Source organism: Pipistrellus kuhlii, unplaced genomic scaffold (genome assembly GCF_014108245.1).
Source record: "Pipistrellus kuhlii isolate mPipKuh1 unplaced genomic scaffold, mPipKuh1.p scaffold_m20_p_5, whole genome shotgun sequence".
NCBI lineage: Eukaryota > Metazoa > Chordata > Mammalia > Chiroptera > Vespertilionidae > Pipistrellus > Pipistrellus kuhlii.
Window position 1 is genome coordinate 73723070 of NW_023425551.1, and position 15723 is coordinate 73738792.

General features: G+C 55.7%; 2 protein-coding genes across 3 annotated transcripts in view; one reads left to right on the forward strand and one right to left on the reverse strand.

Annotated features, from left to right (window-relative positions):
• The first annotated feature begins 2010 nt into the window (after positions 1-2010).
• Positions 2011-6704, forward strand: DNPH1 (2'-deoxynucleoside 5'-phosphate N-hydrolase 1). The gene is given in 7 exon segments (XM_036415144.1): positions 2011-2019; positions 2848-2966; positions 2968-3011; positions 6107-6130; positions 6133-6192; positions 6195-6399; positions 6401-6704. Coding segments are annotated over 7 exon segments (765 nt in total).
• Positions 6705-6990: 286 nt separating this feature from the next.
• CUL9 (cullin 9) overlaps positions 6991-15723 on the reverse strand; it is a 35747-nt gene continuing 27014 nt past the window's right edge. For both annotated transcript variants that reach the window (XM_036415358.2, XM_045572636.1), the window contains exons 31-41: positions 15307-15652; positions 11141-11281; positions 10854-11018; positions 10515-10678; positions 10080-10173; positions 9575-9649; positions 9377-9487; positions 9136-9253; positions 8002-8135; positions 7364-7434; positions 6991-7277 (exon numbers count right to left, since the gene is read on the reverse strand). In XM_036415358.2, coding sequence (XP_036271251.1) covers positions 7094-7277; positions 7364-7434; positions 8002-8135; positions 9136-9253; positions 9377-9487; positions 9575-9649; positions 10080-10173; positions 10515-10678; positions 10854-11018; positions 11141-11281; positions 15307-15652 — 1603 coding nt within the window. In that variant the 3' untranslated portion in view covers positions 6991-7093. The remainder of the gene's footprint in view (positions 7278-7363; positions 7435-8001; positions 8136-9135; positions 9254-9376; positions 9488-9574; positions 9650-10079; positions 10174-10514; positions 10679-10853; positions 11019-11140; positions 11282-15306; positions 15653-15723) is intronic.

Here is a 15723-nt window from a genome sequence, read left to right on the forward strand (position 1 = left end):
CCCTTAACTGTCCTCCCCTGTTGACCTAGTGGCCCCTAACTGTCCTCCCCTGCAGGCCTGGTTGCCCCCAACTACCCTCCCTGCTGGTCCAGTCACCCCTAACTGCCCTCCCTTGCCAGCCAGGTCGCCCTAACTGTCCTCCCCTGCAGGCCCAGTCACCTCTAACTGCCCTCACTTACCAGCCTGGTTGCCCCTAATTTCCCTCCCCTGCAGGCCTGGTCATCCCCAACTGCTCTCCCCTGCAGACCTAGTCCCTTCCAATTGCACTCCTCTGCAGGCCTGATCACCCCCAACTGCCCTCTCTTTGCAGGCCTGGTCCCTCCCAACTGCCCTCCCCTGCTGGCCATCATGTGGTGGCCATCTTGTGTCCACATGAGGGCAGCCATCTTTGACCACAGAGGGGCAGCCATCTTGTGTGTTGGAGTGATGGTCAATTTGCATATTAAGCTTTTATTACAATATATAGTATGGGATCACAGGACATGTTCTCTTCTGATATTCTCTGTTAACGTGCACTTGATATTTTCCATAATGAAAACAATTTTGTTGACTTGAATGATGACTTACGTTTGCATAGCATTTTGTGTTTTGTAAAGGGCTTTCATAAACCAGGTGAACCAGGCAGGATAACATTTGTCACCAATTTTACAGATGAGGAAACAGACTCAGAGGGCTTAGGGCACTTGATCCAAGTCACAGAGCTAATTAGTAACTAAACTAACTGTACTGAGATTCGATTCTGGCCTCCTGTCACCTGGAGATACTCTCTACCCCCCCCCCCCGCCCGCCCCCCCATCATGCTGCCTCACTAGACTGCTCACTGCCCCTGGCTCCCCATCCCATCACTAATGAAGGGAAGGAGGTTGCCCACCAAGCCATCTGGCACGTGAGGCGTCCTTCCTGAATGTGCATGTGTGAGGGTGCTGGTGGGCACTTTTGTCCCAGGGTTTATGTATCTGTGGCTGTGCCCAGAAATATCCTGACATCTCTCCACCTTTTCTTTGTGTCTTTGTATTTTATTTAAAACATTATTTTTTGTTATTTTATTTATTTATTTTAATATATTTTTATTGATGTCAGAGAGGAAGAGAGAGAGAGAAACATCAATGATGAGAGAGAATCATTGATTGGCTGCCTCTTGCAAACCCCACACTGGGATTGACCCTGCAGCTCGGGCATGTGCCCCAACCGGGAATTGAACTGTGACCTCCTGGTTCATAGGTCAACACTCAACCACTGAGCCTCGCCGGCCAGGCTAAAACATCATTATTATGAATAAAACATTCTTATTTTTACGCCTGCTCTGGGACCCCATACTTGGATATTTTAACCATTATCATTCAGAAGACATTCCAACGGTTTTCTCTGGTGAGTGAAATTGGGGTCGCAGGCTTCACTTCCCATTGCAAGCCCTTTATCCCATTTGGATTTTTTGTCCTATATTTGTGTTACTTTTATAATAAATCGAGGGGAACTCATTATTACTACCAGTGAGCAATGGTGTGTTTGCCTGTCTCCCTGAAGACTCTGCTTCCACCAGCTTCTTAGGAGTGAGCAGATTACAAAGAGCTGCCAAATGTAATTTACTTAATCCACTCTTTCACTCAACAATATGAATGCTTCCCATGTTCCCGGCAGCTGGGGATATAGCCGTGAACCAAAACAGATAAAGAGTCCTGCCTTCCTGCTAAAACCGATTTGGCTTAGTGGAGAGAGCGTGGGTCTGCGGATTGAAAGGTCCCAGGTTCGATTCCTGTCAAAAGCTTGTACATTGGTTGCGGGCACATCCCCAATAGGGGGTGTGCAAGAGGCAGCTAATCGATGATTCTCTCTCATCGATGTTTCTAGCTCTCTCTCCCTCTCCCTTCCTCTCTGTAAAAAATCAATAATATATATATATTAAAAACAAACAGTCCTGCCTTCCTGGAGCTTATATTCTACCAGGTGTGGAAAGATATACAACAAAATTAATAAATGACATGGTACATGGAAAAGGCAAGCCGGGGAGAGATGACGGAGGTGAGCGAGAGTGTTTGGGAGGTGGGGGTGGGGGTTACAGAGGTAAGAGAGTCACCGGATCAGGTGGGTCTGGTGGGCCACTGTGGGGTTTGGGGTTTTTTGTTTGTTTTAAAATATATTTTTATTGATTTCAGAGAGGAAGGGAGAGGGAGAGAGAGAAACAGTGATGAGAATCACGGGTCGGCTGCCTCCTGCACACCCCACACTGGGATCAAGCCCACGTGGCCTCCTGGTTCCTAAATCGTTGCTCAACCACAGAGCCCCGCCAGCTGGGCGGGATTTGGGATTTTACCCTAAGTGAGGAGGAAGGAAGCCATTGGAGGGTCTGAGCGGAGGGTCATGACCCAAGTGATGTGCTCACAGGGTCAGTCCGGCTGCGGAGTGGAGACCGGGCTGTGGCAGGGCAGTGGAGAGGCTGGAGGAGCCTGCTGAGGGGTAAGGGAAGTTCGGGGAGCATGGCTGCCCTGGGTTGGTGGGTGGGATCAGAATCTGGAAATCTTCACAAGGGAAAGCCGACAGGGGTTGCCGATGGGTTTGAGAGACTGGAGCCGGGAATAACTCTAAGGTTTGGGGCCTGAGGAGCTAGGAGGATGGAGCTGCTTTAGATTGGGGACATGGGACATTCGGGGGCAGCGGGGAGCCAAGTGGGTTTGGTGGGGAGGACCGAGGGTTCCCCGGGGACAAGTTAGAGGTGAGAAGCCCAGGAGGCGGCGGATTCCCCGCACATGCAACTCATCCTCTCAACTCCGCCCCATTTCACAGGTGTGGACACTTGCGCGGGGCCCCGCGGGTCACGTGGCCGCGGGCTAGCGCCCCCTGGCGGGGAAGGCGAGTGCAGGCGGCGCGGGGCCGGGCCTCCGGGCGTCGTGCTTCCGCGGGAGCGCCCGGGGCGGACGCGGGGACCAGGCGTTGTACGAGCGGATCGTGACCCGGCTGCGCGCTTCGGGCGGTGCTCACCGAGCACGTGGCGGACACGAAGCTGGGCGAGCGGGGTGAGGGGCCGGGACGGGGGCGCCCCTTTACCGAAACTGCCCTCGGGGGGCGGTGGCCGCTCGCGAACGGGGGCCCCAGCCAGCGCCCCCCCAAGAGGAAAGGGAGCCGGACTCAGACCGCGCGCAGCTGCGGTGCGCGCCCAGCCGCAGCGCTCATTGTGGCCTTTGGAGCGCTCCCTCCGGCTCTTTCCAGGGACGTTAGTGGGGAGGGAGGGAGGCAGAGCGGGCGCGGACGGGGCTGCCTGGTTTCCACGTCCCGCCGGTACCTTCTCCCACCGGAGACAAGGCTCCTCGTCCTCTTCCCTGCGCCCCCGCCCCCGCGCCAGCCCGCGCCCCCTCCGCTGCCCCCTCGCCCTGTGGTCGGGCCGGTGCTGCCCTGCTGCCGCCGCTGGGTTTTCTTCTCCCGGTTTTACTGAGCGGGAATGAACGTAAGTCTAAGGTGTACGGTGTATGGGCTCAACTTTCATTTGGGTGCAAGGATTAGCACAGTTTAGTTAACACCAGTCACCTCGAGAAAAAAGTTATTTTCCTTGTGTAAGAACTCCTAGGATCTCTCTTAAATTTGAAATAACCATACTATGGTCATTATGTACATTACTGCCCTAGTACGTATTTTACAACCGGAAGTTTATTAGTACCCTTTGACCATCTTTATCTAATTTCCCCATTTTCTGCCCCCACCTCTGGTAAGCACAAGTCTGTTTGTTTTGTTTTTTTGTTTTTGTGTGTGTGTGGGTTTTTTTTGCTAGGAGTTTTAGTTTTCTGTTTTTGGTGTGTGTGTGTGTGTGCTTGCACTAAGATTCCACATATAAGTGAGATCTCTGTCTGACTTATTTCACTTAGCATAAGGCCCTCCAAGTCCTTCCGTGTTTTTCCAAATGGCGCTTTCCTTCCTTCTCATGGCTGAATGATATTCCATTGTATATATAACCCCAACTTCTTTATCCATTTACCCACCGTAAGACACTATTTCCCAGGTCTTGACTATTGTAAGTAATGCTGCTCTGAGCATCACTCCCATAGTGTGTTCATCTCCTTCAGGTGTATTCCCCGGAGCGGGAAAGCACATGTACAGTGGTTTACATGGAAAACAATATAAGAACAGCTCTGTTTCACGTACTCACAACTGTAAACCTACTTTTGCCCCACCTGTATTTTGGATATTAACCCTTGTCAGTACATGGCTTGCAGATACCTTCTCTCATTCTGTGGGCTGTGTTTTTGTTTTGATTATTTCTTTTGCTGTACAGAAAGCGGCTTTTTAGTTTGATGTAGTCCCCCTTGCTTATTGTTTATTGTTTTGCTTATGCCTTAGATGTTATATTCAAAAAACCATTGCCAAGATCTAAGGTGGGTTTTTTAAAAATATATATTTTATTGATTTTTTACAGAGAGGAAGAAAGAGGGATATAGAATCAGAAACATTGGTAAGAGAGAATCATCGATCAGCTGCCTCTTGCACACCCCCTACTGGGGATGTGCCCACAACCAAGGTACATGCCCTTTAACCGGAATCGAACCTGGGACCTTTCAGTCCGCACGCTGACGCTCTATCCATTGAGCCAACTGGTTTCGGCGATCTAAGGTGTTTTTCTTCCGTGTTTTCATCTAGAAGTTTTATCATTTCTGGTCTTACCTTTACATTTTCAATCCATTTCCAGTTAATTTTTGTGAGTGGTGTAAAATAGGGGTCTAGTTTCATTTTGCTACATGTGAGTGCCGTTTTCCCAGCACCAGGTATGGGAGAGAGTCTTTTCTCCATTGAGTGTTCTTGGCTCCCTTGTCAAATGTTGGCTGAGTGCACACATGGGGCTTTATTCCTGGGCTCCGGATCCTGTTCCATTGGTGTTTGTTTTGATGCCAATACCACACTGTTCTGTTTCACTTTATAATATAGCTGGAAATCGGGAAGCATTACTCCGGGGCAGATACAGGATTTGTGGGACTTACTGCACTCCTAGGAGACCTCTTTAAAAAGACTTTAAAAAGAATTGCCGGGGATGTTGGAGAGGGCCTGTATGAGGGACCCTAAAGCTCATGCTTCATGTTCTCATGATATGTCCACCCCTGCCTGGTGGTTCTCAGGCTTTAGTGTGCTCAGCTGTCATCTCAGGGAGATTCTTCAAAAGGCAGATTCCCATAGGGGGATGAAGCCAAGCTCTTTTTAACAGGTTCTCCAGGGACTCTCTCCGGTGCAGGCAGCTGTGAGCCTTTCAGCCCTAACGAATGACATTTAATCAAGCCGAACACCGGGCTCCTTACCCTCTTTCCCCAGGATGCCTCTCCTACCTTGATTCCCCCCCAAAAAAACAAAAACAACAACAACAAAACAGGCCACTTTGCATTCAGGCAGTGGTTCTCAGATTTGGTGGAATGAAGCAGCTGGGCCCACTGGCACCTGGGTCTCTATAGTTTCTCAAGTTCTCAGGTGATTCTGGAACCCACCAAAGCTTGAGCCGCTGCATTAGGCTTTTGCCTGGCCTGCCTCCGGCCTTTCCCTGCATAGACCAGTCCTTACTCCTGCCTGCCATTTCCCCACCCAGATGCTCTTCCTCCTTCCCTCTGCCTGTAACCCCTCTGGCACACAGCCCGTCAGTCCTTCACCTAACCACTTGTATGCCACAAGCATCTAGAGACGCAAGCAGCAGAACTTTTTAAATTCAAAATAAGGTGGCGGTTAACTGGTTGATCTTATTTGTATCACACACCCCACCTTGCAGAGGATTGACTTTTTTCTTGTGGCTATTCCATCTCCTCCTTTTCATAGACTCTTAGTGCTGGGCAGCCCTCAGAGGTCATCTAGTCATCTCCCTCCTCCCCGAGCACAGGGTGGATGTGGGGTTGGCTCGGGAGGACCAGATGAGGGTGCAGCCCTGACCAGTTTTCCCTCCACCACAGGGGAGCGGTCAGCTGAGGGTGACAGGTTCACCCACCGGCGGGACCTGGCCCTGCTGCAGCGGGCGGACTGAGTGCCCCTCCTCGCTGCGGGCTCCTCTGGGCTCTTCCCTTCCGAGCGTGCCGGCCTCCCCCCACCACTCACTGCCACCTTCCTCTTACAAGCCGGGATGTTGAGCCTGTCTCACTGTCCTTCCCAGTGATTGTGGCGGAAGTGACCCAGCCGTCCTTGGGGTCGGCTATGAGGTGGGCCGGGCCGTGGCCCTCAGTAAGCGAATCCTGTGCCTGTTCCCCGGTCTGGCCTAGGTCAGCACGCCAGGCCCTGGGTGGCCCCCCCTCCTCCCCAGCTGAGGACCCAGCCCTCAGCTCCCTTTCCTGGGGGGCTGAGCAGTGCTATCCCCAACGAGGGCTGGGGGAGAGGACGGAGGAGGGGGTGTGGGCGGCACCTCCACTGCCCCTGCCCGCCCAGTGCCGTCAGCCATGACCCGGGAGCAGCGGACGGCCACGGTTCCAGGTGTGGGACTACGAGGTGGGCGGGGTGGAGGTCATGCTGGATCGATACTCTGCCACGTGTCCTCCGAGCAGCTGGCTTCCTCCCGACCCAGCCATGTGACTTCACCCTTCACTAAATTCTTCCGATCCCTTCCTGCAAAGCCCAGCATCACGTTAAAAGGCATGTCTGCACTTCCAACTTCCGTCTGTGTGCGGGGCAGGGCGGGCAGGGCCTCAGCGGTGTGTCGTCGTCCCCCCACCCCCCACCCCGCCGCCTTCACTCCGAGATGCAGAGAAAACCTGTGAAGCCTGCGGCCCCGAGAGGAGGGCACTGCCTAAGGCCGCGGCCCCTCCGGGAACATGAGGAGTCCCGAGGAAGGCACCCACGGGGATGGCCGTCCCGTCTCCTCGATGCGGGCCGGGGTCGGGGGCAGTGGGCACGGCTGTGCCACATGGACCTTCCCTTCCTTCACCAGCACAGGCCACACGTCAGCTCTGGGGCGTCGCTGACAAGGGACGAGTCTGGCGCCTAAAGAAAACTGGAGGAGGAGGGCGGGTGGGCAGCGGGGAGCTAGAACGCCGGCTCCAGAGGTATATGAAAAAGTTTATTCTGTAAACAGAGGTGCTGCTGACCCGGGACCGTGGTCGGGGATGAGCCCCGGCCCCCGGCTCTGGGGCTCCCTGCAGCCTGCCCCTCAGTCAAAGCTCTCGTCCTCATCCTCGTCCCCGAAGAAGAAGGCGTCCCGGTCCAGGTTCTCGGACTCCTCGTCGTAGGAGAAGGTGTCATTGTCCAGCTCCTCGTCAAACTCGTCCTGCTGCCACTCCGGCATGTCGTCGTCGCCCTCCTCGTCCGTCTCCAGCCCCGAGGAGGCCCGGGGCCTGGTGGGGCGGAAGGCAATCCATAGGGAGGGCCGCTCAGCCCAGGAGCCTGCCACATCCCTCCCTCCGGGCGCAGCCGCACTCACCCACTGGGCACGTTGGGCCCTTTCGCCTTCCGGGCCTCTAGTGACGGGCTCTGGAGACCAACCCGGAAGTCCTGGCGGAGACGGAGGACATGGGAGTAGGAAACGGAGGCCACTGGGCCTCTGCCCAGCCTTTCTCCAGCCAACGCGCTCCGAGGGGCTTCTAGGTGCCATGCCCCTGGCGGGCTGTTCCCACCTGCTCCCCCTCCGTCACCACAGCGCCAGAGGGGTCTCCAGGGACACGGGACACAGGCCAGGCACTGGCCTTGCTTCAGGAGCGCAGTGTATGCTCATGTCTTTCCTACTCGTGACCTGTCGGTCTGTACGCTCCGAGGGTGGGACTCCTAGTCAGACTCAATGCCAGCGCATTACAGCTGGAAAGACTCAGCTCCCTTACTCAGTGGGCCCACCCGCTGACCCCCACTCCTGGGATTCTGAATCCACATCTGGGAAGTATGTCTGAAAAAGTTCCCCAACTGATCCTGCAGAGCAAGGATCTGGGCTAACTCCTTTATTTTGTAAGAAATGCCAGAGGTTAAGTGTCAGGGTCCAATAGCACCCAGGAGCTGGGACACCCCCCCCCCCCCCCCGCCCTGGTCTCCTTCTGGGGCTGGGCACGGAGGTCCGGGTGGGGCGCCTACCTGGGTGGAATGCTGCAGGATGGCGAGCAGCCTCTCCTGGATCCGCCGGAGCAGCTCCAGGCCCGTGTGCAGGCAGTCGGCCCGCAGGAGGCGCAGGGCCGAGGCCAGGTCTCCGCACTGCAGCAGCAGCTCCTCTGCAGAGACAGGCGCAGGGGCTCCACCCTCTTCCCTCCCTCCGTCCCCTGCGCCAGCAAACCCTACTGTACACCCACCCGTTCTCCAACCCCCCAGGCCCCACTCTAGACCCCATTCTCCGGAGGCTTACACTCTAGTGGTGGGGACAGATCACCCTATACAATAAAGAGGTAATATGCAAATTAACCCTCACGCCCTAATTAGATGGCTACCTATGACCGGGCCGGCAGAGGGGGTTAGTGAGGGACAACCAAACGACTGAACAGCAGGCTGCGTGGGGGACAGGCTGGCAGGTGGGGGGCTGTGTGGGGCAACCAGGCCAGCAGGTGGGGGGCCATGAGGGGTGACCAAGCTGGCAGGGGGCAGTTGGGGGCAACCAGGCCAGCAAGGGGAGAGGCAGCTAAGGGCAGCCAGGCCGGTGGGGTGGAGGTCAGTTAGGTGTGGAGGGTGCAGTTGGGGGCGACCAGGCCAGCAGAGCGGACAGTTGGGGGTGATTAGGCTGGCAGTGGGGGCAGTAAGGGGCAACTTGGCTATGGGGAGGGGGGGAGACAGTTGGGGGCGATCTGGCTGGCAGTGGGGGGCTGTTAGGGGCGACCAGGATGGCAGGGGGGGCAGTTTGGGACAATAAGGCAGGCACGCAGAGGCAGTGAGGGGCAATCAGGCTGGCAGGGTGGGGGTCACTTAGGGGCAACCAGGCAGGCAGGCAGGTGAGCGATTAGGAACCAGCGGTCCAGGATTGTGAGAGGGATGTCCTGGATTGGAGAGTGTCAGGCTGGGCGGAGGAGACCACCCCCCATCCCCGAGCATGAATTTCATGCTCCGGGCCTTTAGTAATCAAAGGCCAGGTAACCTGTGCCCTTAGGCACTTACAGCTGGTACTGAATGCCTGTCCAGCAGAATTCTAAGGGCCTGTGGTGGTGAGGCCATGAGGAACAAGGAAGAGGAGAGTGAAGGGGGGAAGCTGGGGTGGGGGTGCTCAGAGAGGGGGGCAGGCCTCACCCAGGAGGATCTGCAGGGCGTTGGTGTGCAGCTCCAGGTTCTCGGTCTGCTGCTCCACCACGTCCATCTGCTCCGTTTCCTGGTTGTAGAAGCTGTACACGCACGCATAGGCCAGCACCTACGGGGGCCCAAATCAGGCCTCCCAGCTGCTCCCTCCTCCTCCCTCCATCCGTACTGGTCAGAGACAGCTGCCCAGCCCAACAGTCCCCTTGGCACATTGCTCACCACCCGCCCCCCCAACCTTTCGAGCCTGCTCAAGGCCGCGGCAGGCATCGCTGAGGAAGGTGAAGGACTTGGGTGGGGGTACTTCGTGGATGGCAGACACTCGGTTCCACAAGTTCACAGCAAACTCCTGTGCAAAGAAAGGCGGTCACGATGCACACACACCCCTTCAGAACAGCACCCAGCGATTCGGCCCTCGGCCCTCCCCGCTCCTCACCCGGGCCTGGTGGTGGAACGTGCACCTCTCGTTGTAGTCCTGGAAGCGCTTCTCCTGGCGAGCTGCCTTGCTCACCTGTGAGACACATCAAACAGCATGGCTCGTCAGACGCTACCACTCAGAGGCCTTTTCTGCCTTGCCCAAACTTAATCCTCAGACTGAGGCAGGTCACATTATCACCCCCTTTTACAGGTGAGAAGGCTGAAGAGTGGACAAGGAACTGACCCAAAGCCACATATTAACTGGGAGAACCAGGTTCTGACTCAGTCCTGCTCTCCGCTCTGCCCTGCTGCCCCGAGAATGCCCAGCCCGCCCAGCCCTCTGAGGCCGCCGGGGTGTGCGAGTCCCACTCTGCGCCTCCGTCCCCGTGCACGGACCTCCCGGCACTGCAGGTCTAGGTGGCTCTGTCCCCCCGCCACTGAGCCACTGTCCCAACACTGTCAGGCTGCTCTTCACAGAGCCCCGCGGGCCTCTGGGCCTCTGCTCCTCGGCGCCCCGCCCTTACCATGGCAGAGCAGTTGTAATAGTCTTTGTGATTTGGCTTCCAGGACTTGAGGCAGCGCCAGCAGAATCCGTGGTTGCATTTGGCACAGGTCATGCTGTGGAGGAAGCTGTCTGGTCAGAGGACTCCTGCCTCTGGCAGGGCCACACCAGGAAAGCCAGGGGCCTAGAGGCACCACCACCGTGTCCCTGGCCCCTCCACCCTAACCTTACCAGTTCCTACTGAAAGCACCCTTGCTTCTGAGTCCCCCGTACACTGGAGACTAAAAACGGGGGGACCTGAGGTGAGGGAACCACTCTGGAGGGTGCCCAGAGAGGGAAGTGGAGTAACTGCCCTTGTCGCTCAGCTTTCCAGGAGGCCCACCACCCCTTACACTGCCAGGCCTCTACTCTCGCCTGTGCCTGCCGACGCCCCCGGAGCCCACAGCACCCTTCTTACTGCAGACACCCTTCGTTCTTCTCGATGGGAGTCTGACAGCTGGGACAGCGCTTAGAGATGAGCTTGGCCAGGTGCTTGCTCTGGGCCTCCACACTCATGCCGTCATAGTAGCCGCCATCATCGACCCACTGAGACATGTGGCCACAGCTGGCAGGGTAGTGTGCCTGGAGCAGGAGGGAAGGGGAGGACACAGCCCAGCCCTCCTTACTGAGGGCGGCCCTCCTGCTATTGCTCATGGGAGGCGGAAGGAGGGAGGTCTCATTTGGAGGTGACAGGATCTGCATGTGCTGAGGGGTAGCGGTGGGTCCTGGCTCGGCATCAGGCCGGGGTGGCACCCACCTCAGGGAAGCTGCAGTTGAAGCAGGAGGCCCAGCCGCACTTGGAGCAGGTGGTCCCCGAGCCCAGGCCCTGGCGGCACAGGATGCGGTCGCAGCCCTGGGGGTTGGTGCACCACGTCAGGTTGGAGCAGCTGTCCACGTAGCCACGCAGCAGGGCCTTCTCATACTGTGGGTGCAGAGGGGTCACGGGTGAGGGCCCGGCTCTCTAGGCTGCCACACCTGCAGGCCCCCAGCACCCCGGGGTCTGCCCCTCTGGCTTGCACCGGAGCCTCTCTGAGGAGAGGGTACCTTGGAGATGACCTCTGGCGAGGAGACAATGGCACGGATGAAGGCTCCCGTGGGCTGGGCAGGGCAGTCGGCGATGGGGCAGGTGCAGTTCATCACCAGGTTCTGCTCGATTCGAGTTGTCAGGTACTCGTTCCAGCAAGACTGGGAGGGAAGGAGAGGCCGCTCAGGGAAGCGCGGGAGCAGCCCGGGAGGGTGTCCTGTCATCACCGCGCACCGCTCCCCGATGACGCCGAAGGATCAACCTCAAAACGGACCCTCATCTTTCTGGCTCCCACTGATTTTCCTGGGATTGGTCCAAGTTACAGTTGTCTTTGAGGATATGTGGGCCAGGATGGCAGCCTAATTATTATTGTTGGGATGGACATAGAGGGAGCAGGTAAAGAGAATTAAAATAAGAAAGATTCAGGTGCTAAGAATTGGCGAGAGCAAGAAGGTGAGAGGAAGAAGGCCAGGGAGGCGAGTCCCTTCTCCACTGGCGCCCTCTCCTCCTGGCCCCTGTGCTCACCTCATGCCTGTCTGGAGGCTCGTCACAAACAGACGTGCCCACTGCAGCTCCCACACCCTGAGAGATGGCGCCCCGCGCCCCTCCCACTCCAGGAGCAGAACCTCTGAATCCTTAACGCCCACGTCACTGCCTCACCCTAACCATCGTCGACTTCCGTAACTGATGCCGGAGCTGATCCCCAAACCCTTCCACCCTGGCCTCGCCCCATCAAACCCACTTGGCTTATGCGTGATCAGCAGCCGAGCCTCCTAGAACATTCCATTAAGAACCCCGTCCCTCACACTGTGGAGGGCAGAGCTTTCCGAACGATGCACTTGTCCCCAGGAGAGGACGTGTACCTGTGGTACCAAAGCAACAGGACAGTGGGAAGCACTGGCCTGGACTTTTACTAAACAAAACAAGGACATTTTTAATGTATTTTTAGAGCGCAAGGGAGAAGGAAACATCAATGTGAGAGAGACACATCAATTGGTTGCCTCCTGCACATGCCCTGACCAGCCCCAGCCACATGTCTCTGACTGGAAATCAAACCCGAGACCCATCGGTGCATGGGCCAATGCTCTAACCACTGAGATACACTGACCGGGCAACCCCCGCCCCCTTTTTAAAAAATAGATTTTATTGACTTTTTTACAGAGAGGAAGGGAAAGGAATAGAGAGTTAGAAACACTGATGAGAGAGAAACAATGATCAGCTGCCTCCTGCACACCTCCTACTGGGGACATGCCCACAACCAAGGTACATGCCCTTGACTGGAATCAAACCTGGGACCCCTCAGTCTGCAGGCAGACGCCAAACCAGTTAGGGTCAAACCCTTTTATATATATAGTGAAAGAAACCCAGATAAATTGAGAAGTTGAGTGCAGAATTCCTGTATTTCCAAGATAAAACAGATTTCTCCACAGTCAGACAGTACTTGCAGGCACACAGAGGAAGCAGGACCCTCCCCACCACAGAGGACAGCCTGCTTGACCTCGTACCCCCTCAGCTATGGGCTTGCTCTTGCTCATGCCGTTTCCACAGCCCGGCACAACCGGTTCTGGGTCTCCGGCCCTCTGACAAGCCCACCAGCCACTCGAGGCTCATCCTGGGAAGCCACCTCCACCTGCCCCAGACCCCAGGCTTCCCCACCTGCGTTCTCCTGCCTTTCGTTTGTGGCATTTGCCATGACGCAGTCACAGCCGCCTCCTCTGCTGGGACTTGTCCACCAGCCTGTTTTTCTCAGTGCTGTGTTTAGGCTCCCTGTCTCCACATTGCTATAGGGTGGGGTGCCCCAAGGTCAATGTCCTGGCCTATTTCTCTCTCCCTGGGTGATACCAGCCAGGCCTCTCTACTGAATTCTGAATTTGAAAACCCAATGTCTACTTGCCAGTCTCACACAGGTCCCAACAAGCAGCTCAAACTTCATGGACACAAAAGACTGCATTTCCCCCTCAAATTCCTGTTCCCAGGCCCAACACTTCCCACAAGCCAGTAAAAGATGACACGTCGCATCCACCCAGATACTAAACAACCCAAGAACCACCCTTCATGCCCTCGTCCCAAGCCCCGGATCCACTCCCAGCCCGCCCAGCTCTGCCTCCAATCAGCCCAGCCCACCCACCCCGCTCTTGCCCTGTCCAGAGGCCCAACCACCACCTTCTCTGGCCTGTTTGTACCCGGCTCCGAAGGGGTGTCCCTGCTTCCTCTTGTCCTAAGTCCTTTCTCCACACAAAGTGACCCTTTCAGAAATGTGCATTAGAGCATGTCTCTCCCCTGCTCACACTCACCATGGCTTCCCTAGAGTAAAGCCACTGTGTGCCAATCCCCACCAACTGGCCATGTGCACCTGCCAAGTGCATGTGTACTCTTCCCTCCGTCCGCCACTCTTCCCCAGATCACCTCCTCAAGACGGGTCTTCCCCAACCTCCCCCGTTCGAAGTCTCTTCCGAGGCCGTCAGCCCACTCCTAACCTCAGTCACTTCCCACAACGTGATGCTGTAGTCTCTTCCCTGCACTTATCCTAAGAGTGTGGGCCCCGGATGAGACTGCCCAAACCCAATCCTGGCCCTGGGCAGGTTCCTTCTCCACCCAGTGCCTCCCTCTGCAGTCTATCCAACGGGGATGGCAAGTCCCTGCCTCACAGAGAACCAGGATGGAACCAAGCAAAGCATGTGTGTGAGACAGCTCAATGGACCAGGGTTGAGTCCCCGTAACTATTAGCGGCTGTTATTCCCAGCCCTCTAGTTACTTCTTGCGTGGGCTTTCCCACTCCCTCACTCAGTACCCAGTACTGTGCACACAGTAAACCATGACATATATTAGTGGAATGAAAAAATGAGTGTTAAGGAAGTCAGAAGGGCCTAGAGAAAAGCGAGCATGGACACTTATGTGAGAAGAGTAACTTGAAACCGAGCAAAAGGGAGGGAAAAAAGGTATAAGCATGCAATGCACCTGTCCCAGACACACACCACGGGACACGGCAGGGAGAGACAGCGACAATTCATGGCGACAGCGGCGCTCATCCTTTTAAGCTGATGTCTGTGAGGGAGGGAGCATCAGACCCTCAGCACTAGGTTCCCTGCCTCTGAAGACTATGTACTCGCTCCCCAACCTACGGCCTTGTCTGCATCAGCTTTACAGCTGCCAACCCTGCCTTCCCATACTTTTGGGCTACGCACTTCTTTTTATTTTTATATTAAATAAGAGTATACACCAGAGTGGAGCAAAAGCAGGCTTGTAGTTGTGAGTCCACGAAACAGTTTATTCCTGAATTATTATTTCTTAATTAGTGTATTACTTTCCATATGAACAACTATAGACCTACTTTTGCTCACCCATATAAAAGAAGTGATGATGTTCTAAGATAAAGACTTGAATGGTGAAAAGGAAACCATTAACTATTGTCATCACCAATTTAATAACATCTCGTTTACAAAGTGCCTTAAAGTACATTGTGTGTGTGTGTGTGTGTGTGTGTGTGTGAGAGAGAGAGAGAGAGAGAGAGAGAGACACGTATGTGTGTTTGTGTCTGTGACTGTGAATAATCCTCAAACTTGACTGATACTGGAATCACCTGAGGAGCTTTTAACGCTCCATATGCTGGGGTTCCACCTGCAGAAATTCTGATTTATTTGGCCTGGGATAGAGCATGATCATCAGGATCTTTAAAAGCTGCCAGTGATTGCCCTGCTGGTTTGGCTCAGTGGGTAGAGTGTCAGCTTGCGGACTGAAGGGTCCCAGATTCAACTCCAGTCAAGGGCACATACCTCAGTGGCAAACTCCTCCTGCCTGGGCCTTGGGCCCTGGTCAGGGCGTGGTGCAGGAGGCAACCAATCAATGCGTTCCTCTCTCATTGATGTTTCTCTCTGTCTTTCCCTCTCTCTTCCACACGAATCACACTAAGAATCAATGGGGAAAATATCCTTGGGTGAGGATTAAAAAAAAAAAAGCTCCCAGTGAGTAATATGCAGCCCAGTTTGAGAACCACTGATGCATAACAATATCGCTGGATCCTAACAAGCACCCTTCGGAAGATCAAGGCAGAAGAGGGACCAAGAGACCTGTCCCGCATTCCCGGGGTAGGCGATGGCGGCGATGGCGGTGCTGGGGCTAGAACCAGCAGTTGCCAAGGAACCGCATTCGAGTAGAAAGCCAGGGCAGGAGCGAGCTGGGGCCTCACCTTGCAGCAGTAGTGCCTGCAGCAGAGAGAGGGCAAGTCGTCATCCGGCTCCAGGGGGCTGACACAGACAGGGCAGTGGTCGGGGCATGTGGGGGCAGCCTGGGGCTGGGGCACCCACAGTCCGGCCGCCAGCAGCAGTGGCTGGGGGTTGTCGCTGTAGCTCTGCAGCAGCTGTTCGGCACTCCAGTGGGAATGAGCCAGAAGGTGCTGAGCTACATCTGGCTCCAGGTTCAGTGTCTCCTGCACCTGCTGCACCGTCTGCTCCATCAGCCCTTCCACCTCCCGGGGGCTCATGGTGCGGCCTGCAGGCAGCTGAAGGGATGCCAGGGCGGCCACAGCTTCCGGGCTTGAGGGCAGAAAAGAGTCAGTGGTCAGTCTCCCGGTCCTGCTTATACAAGCTATGAACTGAACCCCACC